The 23256-nt window shown below is 33.6% G+C and overlaps 2 protein-coding genes across 14 annotated transcripts in view; both read right to left on the bottom strand.

Moving 5' to 3' along the window:
* Nucleotides 1-1782: 1782 nt before the first annotated feature.
* Nucleotides 1783-9356, bottom strand: tmem88a (transmembrane protein 88 a). Of its 2 annotated transcripts, none has more exons than XM_073913685.1 (3): nucleotides 9096-9356; nucleotides 5143-5550; nucleotides 1783-2448 (listed from the first exon to the last, which is right to left on the bottom strand). In XM_073913685.1, exons 2-3 carry the CDS (start codon nucleotides 5518-5520, stop codon nucleotides 2167-2169), a joined length of 660 nt encoding a protein of 219 aa, XP_073769786.1. In that variant the 5' UTR covers nucleotides 5521-5550; nucleotides 9096-9356; the 3' UTR covers nucleotides 1783-2166. The 2 variants fall into 2 exon arrangements, with proteins under 2 accessions (XP_073769786.1, NP_991233.1); NM_205670.2 differs by having other exon boundaries at nucleotides 1788-2448; nucleotides 9133-9348.
* An 8368-nt stretch (nucleotides 9357-17724) lies between these two features.
* The window catches only part of kdm6bb (lysine (K)-specific demethylase 6B, b), a 139510-nt gene continuing 133978 nt past the window's right edge, over nucleotides 17725-23256 (bottom strand). For all 12 annotated transcript variants that reach the window (XM_068223805.2, XM_073914083.1, NM_001030178.2 and 9 more), the window contains 3 exons: nucleotides 23110-23236; nucleotides 22842-23012; nucleotides 17725-21394 (listed from right to left, as the gene is read on the bottom strand). In XM_068223805.2, coding sequence (XP_068079906.1) covers nucleotides 21371-21394; nucleotides 22842-23012; nucleotides 23110-23236 — 322 coding nt within the window. In that variant the 3' untranslated portion in view covers nucleotides 17725-21370. The remainder of the gene's footprint in view (nucleotides 21395-22841; nucleotides 23013-23109; nucleotides 23237-23256) is intronic.

The raw sequence follows: 23256 nt of genomic DNA, 5'->3' as shown, positions 1-23256 counted from the left end.
ACACCTGCTGACAGTATTAGTCTCTATAGTAGTCTTGCACACCTTCATTAGCTGAATAAGTTAAGTTTAAGATCTATGCTATAGTAAGTCACAATTACTTTTTGCAAAAGCCATTTAATAATTGTGTAACAAGTGGTGCAAGTCGCTCTCAGAAAACTGCTTATGAAATGAGATTAAGAGCTCTATGGAGACACAAACTATGAGCCTAATATTTATACAAATTAAGCTTGAACATATTTCTATATGCTTCTACCTATTCAGTGCTGCATAGGAGTGGGTGGGCATCAATATTTTGACTTAATGTGTCACATAGTGTTATCGGATTTTAGCTATATTTTATTTATTTATAGATGTAAAAGGAACTAATTTGTTGCTGTTGAAAACTTTTATGACAAAATTATTTAGTATAATGTCTTATACACAGTGAATTGTAGTGAACATTTAATGTTTAAACTTGCTTCCATTTCAAAAAGTGAAACATCTCGAAAACTTAGGTGGATAAGTGTGCAATGTTGCTATGATTTTGTCAGATGCTACCTGTTGCTCATGAAAGTGTTTTTTTATTGAATACAGAGTAATAAAGTTAATGTTAAAGTCTGCGTACACCGGACGTTGCTGAGATTTTTAATTTAGTATGTTGATGTGTTCACCTGAAACAGAATATTGAGTAGGAGCAAAGCTTTTTTGAACATTATTCCATTGTAGCAAACTAACAGTAAAAGGGGTGTGGTTAAAATTATTGTGGCTAAAGCAGCCAAACTGATGTCAACAGAGGGTTGCATCTCCAAACACAGAAGCAAATGATCAGACTTAAAAAAAATAGCAAATTCACATTTTTTTCTTTTAGTTTTAATAGTCAAATAAAATGTGAATTTGGATTTCACACAGACTTTACATTTTATAATGAACATTTAAGGTGTATTTACTTGTATACTGAAGGGTTTATTTCTGCAGGTTTCAACAAGTCAAATTTAAGACTTTTTAAGACCCTTTTAAGACCATTAAGAATGAAATTTTAAACTTATACAGGGCTACCCTCTAATGGTTATTTCTCATGGCCTGATTGGGCCAATGGATTTTTTTCTTGCCACAAACAAAATCAAATGTAATTATTTCTTAGTGACAGTTTAATGTGTCAAAACAAAAAAACTCTGGGTGTATACACTAATTTCAACCTAATATTACTTACTTTTTTTAAAACGACAAGTTTAGCATTGTTATATATATATATATATATATATATATATATATATATATATATATATATATATATATATATATATATATATATATATATATATATATTTGGCTTTTGCTCCAAATTGATTCAGTATAAGTTCTATTCAACCTGATGGATTTCTGTTATAATTGCCTTAAAAAGTTTCATACCTATTTCTATATATTATGTCTACTCACCCTTTACTTCTGTAAACAGTTTTTGTATGAATGGAAGATAACGTAAAGGGGTATATTGGATATTGCTCTGTTATTATCATGAGGAATTGTGTAATTATGTTTAGTTTTCTTTCCCAGATTTTATTAGAATGAATTGTAGGTGATTGATGGATATCGGCTTGATCGGCTAGCTTTATTTGTACATTGGAAAATTAAGTCCTGTTTTAACTATTTAAGTTTGAAGAGTTTTTAAGAACTAAAAGTTTGTTTTTGAAATTTAAGACTTTTAAAGATCTTGTGAATACCCTGTATACTGTAAAAAGCAACAGTCGTCCACTTTTTGGCATAAATAATTCAAACCCAGATTTACTAAATAGCGGCTGCACATTTCATTTGTTTATGACAATTTTATTTTAGAATTTTAAACAGGGGTTTATCCAGTAAAAAGCACACATTGTTTCATAGATCAGATATATATTTTTCATGTTAAATGTACAAACATTTGACAATATTAAAAGAAAAAAATATTTCCTTTAAAAGAAAGGTGTCTTTATTTTTTCACCATCTTAGGCTGATCCAGTAAAAAATCTTACAAAAGCATATTTAAAAAACAAAACACTAAATATCACAATATGTAAATAAAAAAAAAAAACATCTTAAAATACTGAGCACATGGTACTGCTTCTTTTAAATGATTTACTTTTCTGTGTGTGACTTTTTGCTATGGATATTCACATTAAATACTCCAGGTTCTTAAGTTTTTCAGTCTGCTCAAACCCACACGCTGCCCTTCCCCTCGCTCTCTCCTGCTCCCTGCTGGCCGCAGCAGCCACCCAGGCCTCGATGACGTGATGCTGGCAGGTTTTTGTAGACGGCACGGCTGTATGGGATGAAGCACAGGCCCAACTGAAGATGGCGTGCCATTCTGCAGTAAGCAGCCAGAGCCAGAACCAGGAGCGGTGCCAGCAGCAGGAAGCCCACCACCAGTAAAGCAACACAGCCTCCATCATCCAGCAGATCTGAACAGTAAAGGGAAGTACCGTGACGCTGAACCTGTGGAACACAGAGGGGAAGAGTGAGAGAATCATTTAGCAAGATTTTACTGCAGAAGCAGGAAGAGGACTGGAATTTGGCAAAGTAAAAAAATTGCCGGCATGTCATCTATTGTGGGATCATGTTTACATTGACCTCTGATAACGGAATGAATAATAACATTCACATATGGTGAAGCAGTGGGAGTTGACGGAGTCGCCTCAGTTGGAGACGGTTAACTGATCACAGTGAAATGATAAAGAGAGGATTATGTGTGTGCGAGAGAGAGATTCCTTTGCTCATCCAGGTGTTTTAAATTAGTTGCATTAAACTCTGAGAAGCTTTGTCATCAGTGCATGGATACTTGGACAATACTGCCATATAAGAGTACGTCTGTGCAAAAAAAGTACTTAAAACAGATAGTTCATCTTAAAATGACAATTTTATCGTTTTCAATGTTTAAAACCTATTTGAGTTTTTGTTAAACACAAAAGAAGATATTTTGAAAAAATGCTGATTGCTGGAACCCATTATCTTCCATACTATTTTCCCCTATTAAGGAAGTCATTGATTTTAAGCATCACAATGTTTAATGGTCAGCAGCACTCTTCAACAGCAGATACTCATAAAACTTATAAGTACCACATTAGAGAGAGGGGTGGTATTATGCCTAAAATATATATGTTGTCAATGCCCCGGCAAATGTGGTCTCAAGTGTCAAATATGCAATACACATTGATAAAAATGAAGACATGCCTGCAGCCACAGCATGTTAACATGATTAATGTTGTACCCCAACGTTGTGGAGATGTTGCATTTTGTTTGGAAATAAAAGTCAGGTTGACGTCAGAACCCCACGTCAATACCCAACACCCAACCTAAAATAAACCTAAAATCAACCAAATATCAACGTTTAATGATATTAAAACTTGACGTTGTGTGGACGTTACCACTAATATTAAAACTTGACGTTGTGTGGACGTTAGACGTATATCAGATTTTGGTTGCCATACCTGATGAATAACTCAGTATTTGACGTCAATATGATGCTGGTTTAAGACAGTGGTTCCCAAAATGGGGGTCGGGACCACCTGGGGGGTCGCTTGGTGATTGCCAAAAGTCAAATAAATTTGATTCAACTATTAGAATTACGATATTTTATCCATAACCTACAGATGATAAAAATAGTAGTTAATACTTACATAAAAAAGCAACAACATGCAAATAAAAAGCCATCAGCCTTTTAATTTCTTTTACATGTGTTAGATTAGATTGTACAGTACATTAGATTAACAAGCTAAAAGCTTTATGGCAATCAAATACATTGAAAATAAATACAGACCACAATTAAACATTGAGATTGATTTCGAATTGTCAGTTTCCAAAATTAAACCAAGAATAGACTATTGCTGAAAACATTGTGCCCACCAGTCTCAATAGATGAGGTTAATATTAAATTAAACAAATTAACAAAGAACTATATAAATTGTTATAGCATATGATTGTTAGACTGTTGCACTTTTTGTGTTGGCAATATGCTTGTGTTTAGGCCTGTTTTTGTGTGTGCAACATTTTTATATTTTTAATCACCTCCAAGGAATGTGGGGGTCGTGAGTCACTGGCATTGTTATTTTGGGGGTCACAGGCTGAAAAGTTTAGGAACCCCTGGTTTAAAGCGTTGGCTCGACAATGGATTTTATTTTTCCAACACAACTTAAAGTCAACCAAATATCAATGTCATTTGATCAAGGGCATAGAATTGGCATGGATGGAGGGGACATGTCCCCACCAGTATCCACTAGTTACTGAAATGTCCCTACCAATAATTTAATCGACTTCAAAATAATTAAATATTATAATTAAATAATTTTCGTTACCCACACATGCAAAAAGTAAAGTTTGCTTCAAGTTTACTGTAATACTATTAACCAAGAATGTGCAATTAATCGAAATTCAGTTTTGATTTTGGCCTTCATGATTATGAGAAACAATAATTGGGATAAAACTGTTAAATTGCGTCACACACCTCTCAAAATTCCTCTACATTCATACTTCCTCAAAGCCCGACTGCAGAAAAATCATGTAAATTGACTTTTGCAGCTTGGGACGTGATTAAGTATTATTAAGTGTTTATTTTATATCATTAAGTACTTTATTCATGTTTTTTAAAGCGCAAAACATAATTTGTGCTGTACAATGCAGCTCTAGGGATGTATGTCCCCTAATGTCAAAAGCAAATCTATGCCCTTGCATTTGATGTTGTTATTGGATGTCAAAATGATGTTGTCCTTGGACACTGGTTGAATTTTGGTTACCTGACGCCACAACCTAAATCTAACCTAATATTAAAGTCTTACGATGTTGTGTGTCTGCTCTGATGAATACTCTGATGAATTTCTGAAGAATCTTGTGATTGTAATGATGTTGCCACAAAAACACTAAAGGAGAAATAACATTGCCCTAAAACTGAACAGTAATATTGTGTTTACTGTATATCTTTTTCCTTGGCATTGGGTAATGTTACTGTAGGCTAGACATTTGATGACCTTTTTCAGAGAAATCTGACTTTTCACAATGTAAACAACGTTTTCTCAATACAGAACACCTTTTGTTCATGAAACCATCAAATAAACAACTTTTATTTTTAAGAGTGTCTACAAACTTTACTATGTTGAGAAATGGGAAATCAGTGTCGCATTCTCACTCCACACATACCGTTGAATGGCAGAGGAAGCCAAAAACGACCATGACGAGCGATGGCAGGAGGATGAGGCCAAAGATGAATCCCGCCAAACCGACATTGAGCGCGGCGATGATCAGATTCTGCGCGGTGACCAGAACAGAACAGGCCCAACAGTCCAGAGAGCCTCTCAGCTCCAGTGGACACTCGTTCCCGGCACTGCCTGCTACTGAGTACGGAGGAGGAACCACGACCCCGGTGCTGGACGCGTTTGCTGGAGTACTGGAGGAGATGGAGCCTGTGTGGTGGAGGCGCGGGTGCGGTGACTCGGGCTCTCCTCGCTCCGCTGGGGTCTGCAGGGACGCGAGCTTCTCCAAAGTACCGTTTCGTGGAAGACTCATCTTGCCGTTCATCAGTCTGGTATGTGAAGGGCCAGTTTTTAGCTGGCGAAAAAAAGTATATTAATAATCTGCCCACAGACAACGACATTTTTATTTTAAGTCATGCATTGGGCTGTGTGTAACCTATATAACCTAGACATTATGCCTATATTAGTTAGCGTACATAAACAAATATTTTGTTAAGAAAGCACGTGCTGACCATATCGTTTTTATGTATGTTTTTTTGGATGTGGAGTGGAAAAATAACTATTAAGTTTATGAAGGCTTTGATTTTTATATTGTCTTTAATATGAAACCCCTTAAAAGTTTTCAAATAAATATTTAAAGAATATTGCAAGGTATATTTTGGTTTGGCAAAGTTTCCAAAGTTGACAAGTTTTCCCAATGAAAAATTGTTAAATGTTTGTGAGTTTGTCAGTGACAAAACAAACCATTTTTATAATTCTAATTTCAACTGTATATAAAAGTGTCAGGTGTTACTGAGCTCTTTAAAAAGTGAATTTTATTAGTGGAAACTAATTAACAGTTGTGGACTGTTTCTCTAAATACTACTGGAGAAATGCAGAGCAAATAAATTGTGATAACCAACAGTGAAGCTGAGGAAATGTAGCCGCTGACCCACCCTGATCTCCAGGATGGCCAAAAAACACAAAACAATAACTGTGGAACGGCTCATCAGGAAACCCTGAACGCTGACCAGGCCACATATACTATAAAACAGAGGAACCCCAAAAGAGCAACATCCTAAAAAAATAAAGCCTCCAGATATAGTCCTTTACAGCTTGTTACTTAGCTTGTTAATAACCACTTAAGCAAGAAAACCAGGGAATGATAATTTTTTTTATTGCTTCTTGATTTGACATCAGTAAAAATAGGAATGAATATGGATGTTAAAGCACAGATCATCATGTTCTCCTATAGGTGTTATATTGTGTTATATTGTGACTTAAGGACTCGGAGGTCACTTGCTAATTCTTTCTAGGAATTGGTCCTCCGTGTAACCTTGTTTATTTGGAGATGGTCCAATTTTAGTGAATACAACAAGTATGATATCACTCAGCCATTAATAGTTCAGATGTTATCAAGGGCTTGATTTAAAAACCTGTCCCCCACAAGCACCTTTTCAACTCTTACTGAAGCAATTTAACATGACCTTGAGGAAGTCTTTAATGGCCTGGACCACTCAAGGGTTTGTTTAATAATGACAATAAATACAAGAATCTGCATGTTTGATCTGTAGTTTAATTCACGTCAGGGCTGTTGTATTTGGCATGGAATGATTTCTCATTTAGCTTATTTTAAAACAAACAAAAATGTAAATAAAATAAATAAATAGTGAACTAATAAACAATTAAAACAAAAAAATAAATAAAAAATAGAATAAATTATTTTATATCATTTATAAATAAAAACATAATAATTTAATTATAAAGTGTTATATTTTATTTTTATTTTACATTTTTTTATTTAAAACTATAGTGACTAAATTACAGTTTTTCTCAATGGCTTTGGTGCATTTCTCAAAACACCATTTACATTTGCACAACAGTAAATGCATTTCCCAAAACAATTAGTACAAACTACAAAACCTAGTTCATAACCTGCAAAAACAGCTCACTTGCTTAAAATGGATAGTTCATTCTTCAAAAGCAAGTATTGATGTCAATAAAAGTGTCAGTGTAATCAAGATGAAAAGTCCTGACACCATAGTTTATGAACAAGATAGTCAAATGACTTTGTCATGTTTTCATTTATGATAGTTCCAATGCAAAAACAAAGAAGTCAGATTTTGGTGACACTTCCTGAAAATGCTCAAGACAGCACTATAAACTATTTGCAAAGCCATTTGAAAACTACAGTAAAGTTAGACATCACTGCATTTAGTGGGGTATCTGAGTACAAGACACTGAACATGTATGTTTCACATTTTTTCTGCATTTGCTCTTTGCAATTGTAGTTGCCAAAGAATAAATACACCCTTATTTACAACAAACATAAACTGCACAGAGCTGTGCACAACTGTAAACAATATTGCAGTACATATTGTAACTGAACCTACAACATACACAGATCTGTAAATCATTCAAGAAATTGTTCATTTTAGATGACATTTTAAGGGGAAAAATGATTTAAATATTTTTAAATAAAATTAGCTTGACAGATTTTGACAGCCAGTTCAATATTTTTGTATGTAATGACTCAAGCAATGAATTGAGGGCTTTTAGTTTTATATGGAATGACTTTTCAACATCCACAAGTTTAGTTAATTTTGACTGACATGATGTAAGCAAATGATAATGTTATAAAACAGCAGAGAGTTGTTTGAAAGATATTGATGTGTCCAAAAGCATTTGCAATATGTTGGAAGGAATGAGAAACTGCTACTATGATGTGCACAAATGACTAATTGTTTTGAGAAATGCATTAACTGTTGTGCAAATGCAAATAGTGTTGTGAGAAATGCACCAAAGCCACTGAGAAAAACTGTAATCCAAACATGACGATTAATTTTTTAAAAATAATTAACATCAGCAATAAATAATTTAACATATTATATTTACATAAACCACTTGAGCAAACAAACCTAAACAAACCCAAAATAATTAGTTAAATTAGAAAATGTAAAATTATTAATTGTACTTTAATATGAAGTGAATAAAACCTACAATTACACAGTCATAGTCCAAAGTGATGGCAAACATATTTTTGATTTTTAAAGTAGAATATTTTATTTATTAATTTATTTGCATCTTATTATTGAAGTAATATGATAAAATTTTATTTAATTTAAATAGAATTGAGTACACCCCCATCACCATGACTAAACTTACATTATGATTCTGGGTTTTGAATATAAGGAAATTCCACAAAATACATAAATATATCAAGGGGAATTTGACAGGAGTTGGACAGTCTATAGGGAATTAAAATCAGTACATGCCAGAAAACAAAACAGGAAATGAGCTCAACTAAACTACAAATTCATTACACTGTATTTGAAACACCTTGTAGATTGACTCCAAATGATGGACTTTTATTGTTTCCAAGCAAACGACTTTTAATTATTAATATTTACATTAGGTTTAACCATTAAATCTATTTTCTATGGAGATTAAAATTTTATACATACTGTATATATAAATCAATATATACACTGTAAAACCCAACAGTCAACTTTATCAAATGAAATGAGTGTAGTTAACTCGAAATTGACTAAAAGTTAATTCGACTCAATCGAAAAGAGTTTTGAACTCAGTGTTGAAGGTAATTAGTTAATTAAATACATCATTACTTCAACTTAAATATGTCACAGTACTCACAGATTCGATTTTTGTAACTCAAATGGTTTGTAGAAATCAGTCTCCTCAAACAGTTTTGTCTTAACTTATTGGGTTTTACAGTACTTAGTTGGTTTGAGTTCATTTATGGGTTTTACTGTGCTCAAATTGTTTTGTTTACTCAAATAGATTAAGTTCACAGTACTCATTAGGATTAGTTTTTGAACTTAAATGGTTTGTTGCAATCGGTTTTCTCAAATAGTTACCTTAACTTTTAGGGCTTTGCAGTGTATATAAAGCACCCGTAACATTAGTGTAATTATATACTTATAAAAATTATACTTACATTTATGTAAAAAAAAAATTTAAATTCCTTTCCTCAGTGAAATATGGGCAGATTCCTCAGACTGGCAGATGATAGCTTTACTCTACAGTTAGTTTGACTTGATTTTTATCCAGTTTTCAGGTCCACCTGTAGTATCTCCTCAGGCTCTGTGAGCTCAATGAGCGTCAGTCTTCTATGTCAGCTCGTTCTCTTCCTTCTTTCCTGCTCTACTCTTTCCTTCTTTTGACGAAGATGTCCTGCCTCAGTAACTCACTCGTATCTCTCCACTCCCACTTCTCCTCCTGGCCTCCCGATCTGGATCAGCCCTTCAGAAATGTGGGGTGTTGGGTTTGCTGGGGGTTTAGTTGTAGACTTTTTATTTTTTTGCACATGCAGTAGGAAAATCTATGACTTGCACTGACTTTAGAGTTACACACTCCACAGTATGTTTTATTTCTGCTCAGAAATTGCTAATACATTTCAGATATACTTACATTATTACTCACTTTTCTTAAAGTAAAATGAAGTAATCTGAATTTTGAAGTACAGAACCTAATCGCTTTTTACAATGTTCAACTTTACTGTAAAGTGTTACAGATACACACACAAACTGACAAAATGTGTAGTTTAGCCAAGATTTCATGGGAAAATGTGCATATTTTAGGTGTTGGGAAAGAAGTTGTTAATTTATATGAATCTTATTGGTAAAACATAATAAAGCTATGAATTGCAAACCCATAAATTTATTTTTATTTTTTTGCTTCTTTGTGAGTAACTGGATTTAATGAAAGAAATAAAACCATGGCAGTTACATAATCCTAGTTCTAACATCACAACCTGTGTGTTTTCATCACACTTTGAGAAAAGAGTCAGAGCCTCAGGTCTCAGATCAGATGTCTCAAACGCAACAGAAGAACTCAAACAAAAATATATATCAAAACATGAAAGAGACTGTCAAAGTCCCTGTGGCACAGAAAGAGAAGTTAACAAATATATAGAGCTATGAAAAGTTAAAGACTTAAAGACGTCTGTACCTCTGAGGGCTCTGTTAAACTTGTTCGTTTGTGTTTCCAGCTCACCTTAAGTTCAGCAGGGAGTCGAGGTCTGGTTTGTGTCTCTCAGGACGTGTCAGATCTGTCAGGATGTTTTCTGAAGGTTTTGGCTCATCGGGGTTGTCGATGTGTGTTTGTAAGGGAGATATCGGAAGACATCAGGGCCAGTGTTGTGCAAGTTACTTCCAAACCGTAATATATTACACATTACTTGTTAATGTTATTTAAAAGTAATTCCTTATAGTGTTTCTGTATAAGAATCTAATTCAGCGACATGGTGACTCAGTGGTTAGCACTGTCGCCTCACAGCAAGAAGGTCACTGGTTTGGGTCAGTTGGCAATTCTGTGTGGAGTTTGCATGTTCTCCCCGTGTTCGCTTGGGTTTCTTAAGAGTGCTCCGGTTTCCCTGACAGTCCAAAGACATGCGGTACATGTGAATTAATTAAGCTAAATTGGCTGTAGTGTATGAGTGTGAATCAGTGTGTAACTGTTGTTTCCCACCCAGTACTAGAGTGCAGCTGGAAAGGCATCCGCTGTGTAAAATATATGTCGGATAAGTTTGCGGTTCATTCTGCTGTGGCGACGCCTGATGAATAAAAGGACTAAGCCAAAGGAAAATGAATCAATGAATTGTAATTCTTACATGCATGCAGGATTCCTGGAGGAATACTATAACAAAAATGTAGGACTCTAAAGCGTCTTGAAGGAAGTGGGAGATATCAAATACTAGAGAGCATTTGATTGGTCAGAAGATTTAATGAGAAATTAAAGTATAAGGAGACATCAAATAATTATTTGATTAATTTGGCTGGAAGTGACAGACCTAAAGAAGAAAATACAAAGCATATGCAAGATCTGTAAGTCTTTTTTGTATGAGAGATTATGGAAGTTGTAATTTAGGCTCATTTCGAAAACGTAGCCCTATATTCGTTTCTGGAGATCTCGTATTACATAGCTAGTAGTACACATGGCTGCATTTCGTCTTTAAAATGAATGCTACAGGGCGGTATGGCGCCGTTCCCTTTTTGCGAGAACCAGCTGACCGCTTACCTGCGTGTGGTCTGCTTTTTCACTTGTACCAGTTAGTCCAGTTAGCTCGCCATGTATGTCAGCGGACTTCAGATGCAGAGAGTAGTTTACCACGACAACGGGTTCGAGTCTGGCAAAGAATAGTGTAAGAAAGCGGGCAAGACAAAAACAGAAGCCAAAAAATAAAATAAAGGAGTAAATAACGGTGAGAATGTGGTATACTGAAAACATGGTAAAATCAGGTGAGGGCTTTTTTTTACTGGATTGCTTTTTAAAACTGTGGTTTGGGTTTAGGGAAGAGGATGGGCGGGTCAGTCGATGCTTTTGAAAATACTATTGGTTGGGTTTAGGGAAGGAGAATTGGGGTTAGACAGTCATTGCCTCAGTCAGTCGAGAGTGGCCTCTGGTAGGGTTGGGTGATGTTGACCAATTTGGCATCGTACGATGTCTAATGTAAAACATTGTGATGGACGATGGCATCGGGTGAATTAATTATTTTTGAATAATTAATTAATTCATAACAAATTAATTATTTGTTGCCTACTGTTTCAACTACCTGACCCGCAAGGTCTGTTTTACCCATAACCAAATCATTAACAAATAGAGATAATTTACTCACTAATTACCACCTGTCAATCGCTTTTTTTCCGTGGGACTCTGGCATGAATAGGCAGCGTGATCTGTGTCATTAATGGCGTCAACAAACTTGGTTGGTAAAAAAAGTTGCACAACCAACAGCAATCAACCAAACAGTATCTGGGGTTTTCACTAAAATTACTAAGTGAAAGCGAAAGATTGAAGCATTGTACTGACGCTGTAACACGTTACCTGATAGTTTATGCTGACTGCCTAGGCTGGAGCTCAGACGATTGCATGACAGTGTGTGTATCTGTGTATCTGTGTGTGTGTGTGGGTGGTCACGTGATGTGCGTGTAGACGGAGGGCTGTTCACAAATGCTAGATGAAACGCCAATGTGGATGTGGATCTTTTTCGTTCTAAAATGCCATTTTAAAACTAGCTGTGTAAATAAGGGCTAAGTGTGTATTTTCCGTGAGTGGGTTTGCGACGAGGGCGGGGCGAAGGATCGAAGGGCGAAGGTGGGCGGTAGACGTCACGATGCTGAGCTGGCATCGCGATCCTCCGCCCATCCTCTGTTGGCATAGTCTATCGACCCAACACTAGCCTCTGGTGGATTTACGCGAGAACAGTAGGCGTGAATGGCACTCACGAGAGAAATTTGAGATCTCAAAAAGCATACATTGTGGCTTTTGGTGGATTTGCGAAAACAAAAACCACAAAAAAGTAGCACCTTGAAAATATTTGGCGCTCTTAAGAAATCTATATAGCGGTACGTTTTCAGAATGAGCCTGGGTTTGTTATATGTTTATATGTAATTAGTTACTGTAATGCATTACTTTTCTAAAGCATTACTCCCAACACTGATCAGACCCAAAACAAATGGCCAAATTGTATAGTGTACAAAAAAAAAAAGAAATTTTATATTATATTACAGCCCTAGTTATTTAGTGAAGTTTATTCATGGAGAACTTTTCATAATCCAAAACAGCATCACTTATATTGCAACAACATTTTACTGTTACAATCAGACAGTATATCAGAGTGAGTTAAAGTAGCTGGGTCTGTATGGCAGTATTATACAACTAATAATGGGTAATTAGTAAATATTTATTTTGGTAAGAAATGGCATTTAGAATAATACTATTTTATTTTTCTATGGAAGAGGCAAATTAAAAAAATGTATGAATTTTAAAATAATTAATAAAATTATTTGTATTGTGTATTTATTGCATTGTTGTACATTTAAAATGTACAATTCAAAGTCAATGTCTAAACTTGTTAGCTAAATAGCCATTGTTTATGAAATGGACTAGCAGTTTCTAGTGAAAACTTGTTTCTACACCAATTTTTATCCGGTTATTTAACTTTAGCAATGTGATTTGTTCTCATCTGTCTGAGAGTTTATCATAAAAGACCTTTGAATGTTTTTCAGGTCACGGCCTGCCAGTTGTGAACGACTGTGATAGAGTCAACAAAACAACATATCGAGTTCATAAGAGTGAAAAACAGGATGGCGACTTTATCTGTAAGTAAATAAGCTATTGACAGTTGTTTATTTATTTACTCACAGCTGTGGGTTATCAGCAGCCACAGATAAAGGGCTGCTGGTGGAACATAAGCGTTAAGTGCAGAGGGACGGTGAAAAACGAGATATATCCTGAGAGTCATAAAAGAGGAAAACCTGCCTTCCTGGCCTTGGAGCCAGGATTTCCGCAGTAAAGTCCTGAGAGAGAGCCGAGGTGTCACCGAAACATTAGTCCTGTCCCATGACCTCTACGAGCCTCACTTCCAGCCCACAGACAGACAGGAGACTGACCATCTGTAACCTTCCTCTAATACACTTCACAATCCACAAATAACTTCCACGTAAACACTCAGAAGCTTTTAGTCTTGTTTTATAGTAATCATTATATCAGGAATAATAACTCAAAAATCACTAAATGTTTTAGATAAATCTGGCTCAGTTCATTATTGTTTTTTCTTTCCTTTTTAAATTTATCTTTAATGTTTTTTTCTCTTTAATATAGTGAAACAGACTGAAAATGGAAATAAGCCTGAAACACACTTCTCTTGGTATCGATGTAACCTTACACTAATACACTTCCACACAATCCAGAAATAACTTCCACATAAATATTTGTGAGTTAGCAGCTTTAAGTTATCATTACATCAAGGATAACGGAAAAATCACCAAATGTTTCCTAATTGTTTTCCCTTCTCTTTTAAATGTACTTTTCTCTTTCAATACAGAAGTATTCAATTATTATTTTAAAATTCAAATAAAAGGCCTGATTTAGACCAATATCTTTTTAAATACTAATGAACAGTTTTACTATCATGATGATAAAAATGTACTGTAAAATGAAACTTTACTCTTGTCTCAAATGTCTTCCAAACCTTTTTTTTCTTGTGTTGATCACAAAAGGAGATATTTTAAAAGAATGTTACAATGGAAAACTATGGTAATTTTATTTTTCAACACAGTGAAATAAAAGAAAAAAAGACAATGAATTAATTTGTTACACATAAAAGTGAATTTAGCAGGTTTTTTTTACTTTAAGTTATCATTATGTCAGGAATAACTGAAAAATCTTTTCTGACACAGTCTGAAATATTTCCTTCATATTTTTAATTTCCCTGTCATTTTCATTTATTTACTTCTCTTTTTTGATACATTAAAAAAAGTGAAAACTTGAAAAATGGACCTGAAACACACTCCTCTTAAGAATTGATGTAACCTTATATTAATACACTTCCACACACAATCCAGAAATACCTTGCACATAAAGACTTTTACACTTAGTAGTTTTTAAAGTTATCATTACATCAAGAATAAGAGAAAAATCCCCAAATTATTTCATATTATTTTCCCTTACTTTTTAAATGTATTTTCTCTTATAATACATGAAAACAAACAGAAATATGGCAATGAAAACACTCTTTAGCTGTCATATTCTTCTTCAGAATACAAATCAATGCACAATCCAGAAACACGCTTACACGAACTTAGCAGAAGCAGATATAATGACATAGTTATTACATCAGGGATAACATACAAACATCACTAATTGTTGTAGATAAATCTGTTTCAGTTGCTTTTTATTGCTTTTTTTTTTTTTTTTACATTTCTTTAAGTTTAATTTAATATTTTTTTAAACAGTAAAAGTCACAGTAAAACAAAGTAAAAGAAGCTCCTCTAGCTAACTAACCTTCCTTTATCCAGAAATTACATGATTTAGCATGATTTAGTTATCATTGTACCAGGATAATATGTATATAATGTTTTATATATATAACACACAAAATGTTTACACAGATCTGGCTCAGTTCTTTAGCTTTTCTTTTTTCTTTCTTTAAATTTATTTTCTTTAATGTTGCTTTTTTATAAAGTTATCTTTATATCCAGAGTAACAGAAAAATAATTAAATAAAAAAACATTTCCTTAATATTATTTATTTCCCTGTCATTTTCATTTATTAAATTTTCTTTTTTTGATACTTTAAACAAAGTGAAAATAGAAATGAACCTGAAAACACACTCCTCTTGCTATCGATGTAAACTTCCTGTAGTACACTTACACACACAATCCAAAAATAACTTATACATAAAGATTTGTGAATTAGCAGTTTTTTAAAGTTATCATTACACAAGGAATAACAGTAAAAATCACCAAATATTTAACCTATTTTACCTCATTTACAAGATGTAAGATAAGACTTTGGTGTCTCCAGAATGTGTCCGTAAAGTTTCAGCTCAAAATACCCATCAGATTATTTATTATAGCCTCCAGAATCTGCCCATTTTGGTGTCTGAGTACAGTGTAGCTGTTTTTGTAGCCTGTGCCTTTAAATCCAAATTAACTGCTTCTCCCTGCCCACCGCTCCGATGTGCTGTCTGCTTCTCATGTGCTAAGTCAGATAAACAGTAGTCAGTGACAGAGACAGACGGATGAAGCTGAAATACAGCTCATTTATCAAAAATAGTCAATAGTCAGTGAGTCAAACACAAATGCTGTTTGCAGCACTCACACACACACACTCTCTCTCTCTCACACACACACACACACACACACACACACACACACACACACACACACACACACACACACACACACACACACACACACACACACACACACACACACACAGTCTATGATGTATATATATGCACATTTACTGACACCATGTGGCCGTGGGGATTATAGCAGTTAAGAATTACATATAGAAATTTTACTGTTTATTACAAACATGCTCTGTGTTAAAAAAAAGTTTTAAACTTTAATTAGTTATTGATGTGCAGCTGATCACAGAGAGTTTTAACATGTTTTAATCCCAGTTTCTTTGCAAAAAAATTTCTGTGGACATGTGTATACATATTGTGAAGACATGGTGCCTGTCAATCAATTCGGAGGGCGGGGAAAAGCACTCCTAAGTCACAGTGCGTTGGCCTCAAAATGACTGGGATAGTTAAATGGTTGAAAGAGTGTTTAGCTAAGCCTTGTTCAAACCCAAATAATTTGTTCAAAAAATTGGTGGCCTTGAATTTGTATTAAGATGTGATAATGATAGTTTAAAACTTCCTTTGAAGCTGTCTAATTTTCATAAGCAAGCACTACTTTTTTGAAAAATGATATTTACCCATAATTTCCCCCCTCATAAATCAACTCTTTGTAATAATGCTGATAATATTAACAGAAAATCATTGTTAAGAGGCGACTGGTATAGTAAAAGGCATTTTATTTAATAATGATTTGTTAGATGAAAATAGACTGCAACTATCTCATAACAAATTTTTAAATAAATATAGAGTTAGAATAACAGATAAAGGTTATACTAAAATTTTTGAGGCTATACCTATTGCTTTGTTTAGGTTAATTCAAAGTAATTATTTTGATCCCCCATGTACACAACTTCTCTTCTGTTTTTAAAAATATCAAATGTTGATATTTTTGATAGTAAATGTAACAACAAGCTTATTTACAAAGAATTTTAATGCATTATCATGAGTGATTATAAATGTTATCATCTAGGAGTTGTTGAACCCTTAGTAGAGAACCTGTTACCTGAAATATCCTGTAGCCCCTAAGGTTAAGGAAACTCATTACAGAATTTTATTTAGGATATATCCTGTGAATGAGTTTATTCAAAAAAGATTTAACTTTGTTGTTGTCAAGTGTAGCTTCTGCTCAAATCTACCAGAAACACTCGATCACTTATTTTTTTTCTTGTGAATTTACTTATAAATTCTGGTTTGACATCCATACTTGGCTTTCATTAAAGTCCCCCCTATTGTTCTAGAAGATATTTACATTTTTCTTTCTCTGATGTTGTGAACTTTATTTTACTAATGGAAAACTATCATATTCATTGTAAATGGAAAAATTGCAGGCCCTCATTCAGATGTTTTCTTTCTGAGGTAGAGAAAGTGACTCAAAGCTTCAAATACTTCAGAAACCAAAATAAAATAACTCTCTAAAATAAATGCTCTCTGTACTTTATTTTCTGAATATTTATTGTTATAGTGTTTTTTTCCTTTGATGGAGGGATTTTGTACTGCTCCTTGTTGCATTTTAAGTTATTTTATTATAATATAAATAAATATTATTTATTTATTTTTTATTTTAATGGTAAACATGCCTTGCGATGTTGTTTCCTGTTTTGTGATGTAAACTTTTTGCAACAATAAAAAAAAAAAAATCACTAGAATTTGGATCCTATTTTAACGTCAGTAAATTAAAAAAAAAAGACTTTTGTGTTTATATCACTCCAATACAACTGGTATCACACTATTCACACAGTTCTGTCCAAACAGCTTCCAAAAGTTGATTTTCATCATAGGTGCCATTTAAAACACAGAAATATGTCTTAGAAAACACTTCTCTAGTTATCATATTCTTCAACCCAATACAATTCAACACACACTCCAGAAATAACTTACACACGTGCACACTAGTGAATTTATCAGAAGGTTTTATTCTTTTTTTATAGTTATTATTATATCAGGAATAACACACAAAAATCACAAAATGTTTTAGACAAGTCTGGCTCAGTTCCTTAATCTTTTTCTTTTTTAATTTTCTTTTCTTTTAATACAGTAAAACAAACAGAAAAAATGGCAATGAACCTGAAAACACACTCCGAGAGGTATCGCTGAAACGCATCTCCTCAATAATCTGAAATTCGTCAATAATGATCATAAATCAGAAAGACTGTAATAATCATAACAGCTAGGATGACAGAAATCGTACATGTGTCACAATATCCTGTACCTCATATGTAAAGCAAACAATTTTTCATGTGTTAAATATACAGTACAAAGACATTCAGTTCATAAAAGTGTACTGACTCTGTTCTAAGCACCAACTTGTGAGATTAAATTCATGTTTTCAAACCTACAGAGTTTATACAGACAGAAAGAGAGAGATAGAGATAGAGAAAGACCCGGGAGGGAGGGGGATCAGCACCATTGTTGAATCAGACGTTCCCCCTAAAAGCCTCACCACATCAGCACAACAGAAAGATTTACAAAATACGCATGTCTCGGAAAAGAGAAGCATCACGGACAATCAATAAATACAAAAGGAAAAGAAAGGTAAATAAATAAAGAACAAAATACGCAAAACAGAAGTATTCAGTTATGATATTGTAATTCAAATAATAGGATAAAAGGCCCGTTTACACCAAGGGTGATAATGCTACTTTTTAAGAATATTAATGAACAGAGTTTTACTATAATCATGATACAAATATTGTTTAAAGGGATAGTTCACCATATAATTAAATTTTATTCCAAACCTTTTTGATCACAAAAGGAGATACTTTGAAGAATGGTACAATGGAAAACTTTACTTTGGAAAAAAAAACAGTATGGAAATCAATGACTACCGGTTTGCAACATTTCACAATAAATCATTTATGGTTAACAGAAGAATAAAAAAATGACATCCAATGATACAAATCAGAATCTATCCTGCTTTAAAAAGAGTAATAAGGGTACGTTTACACCACAGTGATGTATTAAAATGTTCACGTTAGACTGACTTAGTTACACTAAGCGAATTTTCCCAAAACAAACATGCCTGTAAAGGCTGATTTATACTTTTGCGTCGAGTGATCACCATGACCCATGGTGCATGTCCTGCGCGTAGTGGTGCATTTTTCTTTCTATGTGCTGTTTGTGTTGCTCTGCAATAAAACCTCCGAAACGCTAGCTGACAGCGAAATTTTTATTTTCCTCTGTGTCAAGTTTGTTCATGGGTAATTAGTTTTTTCTGAATGCTACCCTAATGTACAAGTAGCTAAAACTTGCTCATTTAGAGGCGGGAACCGGCGGACATACAACAACTTTAATCACAAGGTAAACAAAACAAAAGTTTCTAACTGGAGCCTCTTTATAGGACTTAACACTTGCTTAATCGGGCTCACTGCACTTATCACCATCCACACTTATCACCGCTACCAAGCCAACCAATCACATTGTGTCTTGACAATGTGTAGTTACATTTTTTTGCCTCGCCCCTTTTTGATAGTTAAAACAGATAATAGACACGCCCCTTTATGATAGCTAAAACAGCTAATAGACATGCTCCATCAAGATAGTTAAAAAATTTACTAGACACACCCCTTTTCGATATACAGAACAGTTACTAGACACGTCCCTTACTGCTGTTTTTAGACTTTGTCCGACATTGTGGCGAAAAGTGTTTTACAAATATTGCTTAGTTTCCTTTATTGGAAAGTTGTGTACATCCAGCAACATTGTCTACTCATTCACACAGATCTACAAAAATGACTCGAAATGCTGTATTACACACGCAGATTAGTAGATGCCATTTTGCTATCTTGAAACACTACACGTCTTCATGAAGCTTTAAACCTTTACAAATCTATTGTTTAAATCAGTGCCTCAGAGCACATATCGAATGAGGTTTCATCATAATATTTTTTAAAAATGTGTCAGTTTAAAGTTTCTCCAATGGGGACAAATCCGCATGATTTGGTTAACAAAGATCTCCCTCTAGTGGTGAATCACTGAACAAGCGTTCATTTTTTTTTCTGATTTTAATGTTTGTATAATTGAAAGAAATTTTAGTTGTTAAAAGTCTCTTATTAGCCTAGCGGAGCCCACAATGGAACAAGAGAAACGAGCAACGGCAATATTATGCAGACACTTAATATTTAAATATATTTGATTAGCTATTACATTTGATAGATTATACCTTCAGCAAAACATTTGATCTTTATTTGTAAAAGCTGTTTAAAACGGATGTTTAGCCTGGGTTTTTGTTGCATTCACACAGTTTTGATTGTGATGTTGCAAACACTTTGTAACAGTGAAATGTTTTGCAAGGCAGTTGGTCAAGTGGATTCAAAGCTGTTTCTCCCGTGTGCTTATAGATTAGACACATAATACACATGTGCAAGATGGCACCATTTCTATGAAATCACATTTTTGTAGTTAACACAGAGACAGTATAGTTTTTAAATACTCTGAAACACGTTTTCAAAGGTTGCACCAACTCGGCAGCTAATATTGTTAGAATGTTGTTATCAATCCTGGTGTGAACGGGCCACTCGGATTAAGAAATGCATCAAAAACCACAAGTTCGCAGGAATGCTTTTTTTTGTTTGAGTTATACAAAAAAGTTTCACAACACACACAAGGTTTTCCAGACAAATGCAATCAAATAAGTTTCGATTAAACCCGTATCGTTTGGAATCATTGTTACATATACTGTACCTCACGTGAAACTTTAATGCTCTAAGAAAGTCATTACTGACTTAATCAAATACCATGAAATCATCTTTTGTCTAAATGCGTATCACAAGGCCCAAACGGTGTTAGTCTAGACTGTTGTTAAAAAAGCTTTTTTTATTGTTTTTTTTCTTTCTGAAAACCTTCGAGAAATTAAAAAAATAGCACCCGGTCAAATATGCAAATACCATTTACAAAGATCAGACTTGTAGTAAATATGACACGCCTGAAATGGGAAAAACAACTAAACAAACCTAAAACAAAACGAAACAAACTAAGAATAAATGTAATGCCACTGCAATGGTCATCAGCGCCAAGAGAAATGAATCCCCTGCTGTTTTTATATACGTTGTATCAAAGCACCACTCAGATAAACCAGAGACATAGAGTATAACTGGACTGGTGAAATCGTCTTCCGTTTGCATAAAAAAGTAAACTACATCAGTACCTGAATTAATGCACGTGTTCGGCAAGTTGACAATTGTTTTTTTTTTCTCCATTTTTTTCATTTTAAAAAGGAAAATCACAGCAGTTATCCGTTGTGGATGAGTGACCTGATAGCCAAGTTACAAGATTATTGTTCGAGTCCAATGATGTAGCACCACTCTAGTCTTTCTAGACTCAGATGTCCCGTCAGTTTCTGGCTGAGGGAAGACGACATCTGCTGATAGGATTGTAAACAATGTGAAGTAAACAGCGGTTTGATCTGCTGTTCCGTAAGTCTGCAGTAGTGGTTTTGGTAGGAAATGAAAATAAAATAAAGGAGAACAGAAGGTTTGTGCCGCTGCTTTGGGGCAGGAGGGTGGGAGATTTGGTTATGGCTGTGTAATTTCAGACATCAAGCTCACCTACAGCATGGAACTGCAGACTGGAGAGAAAAATGCATAATGGTTGGGAAACTAATTTAACATTTATTATAGTACATTTATAACATGTACATTTCATGGTAAAACTTTTATTGACAGATTAGATTATAGTCCAAGGGTCCGTACTTCGTACCTCGTTTAAGTAATCTAAGATGATTTGACAGATCCTTGATCTTTTAATCTTAATTACTGCTCTCTGGATAATTTGGTTCTTCAAACAAGTTTGTGAATCAGATTAAAATGTCTGGATGAACAACTCTCAGATGAGTTTTGAAGAATGAAATGATCCTGGATCGTGTCAAATCATCAGTAACAAAATCCAGCTAACTGAGTAATCTACATACGAAGAACAAACCCCAGGTCATATTTCAGAAAAAATTTCCATAATACAAATGAAAACATTCTGGATTTGGCATTTTTGCATTAATTTAAAATTGCAAAAAAAATGCATATTTTATTGAAGCATTCCCAGGTCCTACCTCACAAAATTACATTCATTTTTCTTTTTTTATACTGAAATATGAAGAGTAATAAAAGAATGAAAGATACAAATCCAATTACATTTTATATAAATGCTGTTTTTAAAAAAAACAATGCAATAAACATCGGATAAATGTTATGAAATTAGATTGATAATGTTAAAATATTCGAAATCAGTCTAAGATAATAAAAAAATAAATAGAAAAACATCAAAAATGTAATTACGTATTTAATGCTATACATGTCTAAGTCTCTCTCTCTCTCTCTCTCTCTCTCTTACACACACACACACACACACACACACACACACACACAAACACACAAACATACACACACATTATATAAATTATTAAATTTTTTTGAATAATGATTATAAAGCATGAATACTAATTTAAAAATGAAACTATAATGTTTTGGTTGTTTACATAACTGTATTCCATTATTATTAATAATTTCATTGCTAAAACCAGAAGATTTTATTATGCATTTCACATTTCACAAAAGTACTTACTGTTATTCAAGCACCTGCTTAATAAAATAAATAAATAAAATGAAACTATATAATATAATATAAGTTATTATTAATACTATATAATATAATATAACAATATAATATAATATAATATAATATAATATAATATAATATAATATAATATAATATAATATGATATAATATAATATAAGTTATTATTAATACTATATAATATAATTTAATATAATATAATATAATATAATATAAGTTATTATTAATACTATATAATTTAATATAATATAATATAATATAATGTAATATAATATAATATCATATAATATCATATAATATCATATAAGTTATTATTAATACTATATAATATAATATAATATAATATAATATAATATAATATAATATAATATAATATAATATAATATAATATAATATAATATAATATCAGACTTGTGTATTAGAGTGAATAAGAGTATTTGTCTTACCAGGGTAAAGTTATCATACATGTTCATCAGCTCATCGATGCGGTACTGCTCCAGCACCACCACCCCGTTCAGACCGGGGCTTCGTTCCCGAGCGCAGTCCTCACAGTGAACCACATATGTTTTCCTACTGCTGTTCTCACTAGTCACAAACAGCAGGTCAAACACCTCCAACTGTTCAACACACATACACATATGCACATATGCACACTCACATAAAACGAATCATTACACAATATCATATGCCTTCAGTATACTTAATGTTCCTCACATCACACTCATTGCAGTAATACGCCGGTTCATCCTTCACCCTACTCTGATAGGAGATCTTCTTCCCTGCAGACACCAGCTGGTCCCTCAAGATCTGAATGTGTTTGATGGACTGCATGAGACAATGTCTGAAAGAGAAGATGAGGAG

The sequence above is a fragment of the Danio rerio genome, chromosome 10, assembly GCF_049306965.1.
Source record: "Danio rerio strain Tuebingen ecotype United States chromosome 10, GRCz12tu, whole genome shotgun sequence".
NCBI classification, from domain to species: Eukaryota; Metazoa; Chordata; class Actinopteri; order Cypriniformes; family Danionidae; genus Danio; species Danio rerio.
Note: the sequence above shows the minus strand (reverse complement) of the source record. Positions and strands in the feature narration are given on the sequence as shown.

Bases quoted from the DNA above. Each gene is read 5' to 3' on its own strand.
- tmem88a (XM_073913685.1), bottom strand. From the start codon at position 5,520: ATGAACGGCAAGATGAGTCTTCCACGAAACGGTACTTTGGAGAAGCTC. The intron at 2,449-5,142 runs GTATGTGTGGAG...TGTGTTCCACAG, and splicing joins GCTTCCTCTGCCATTCAACG to GTTCAGCGTCACGGTACTTC.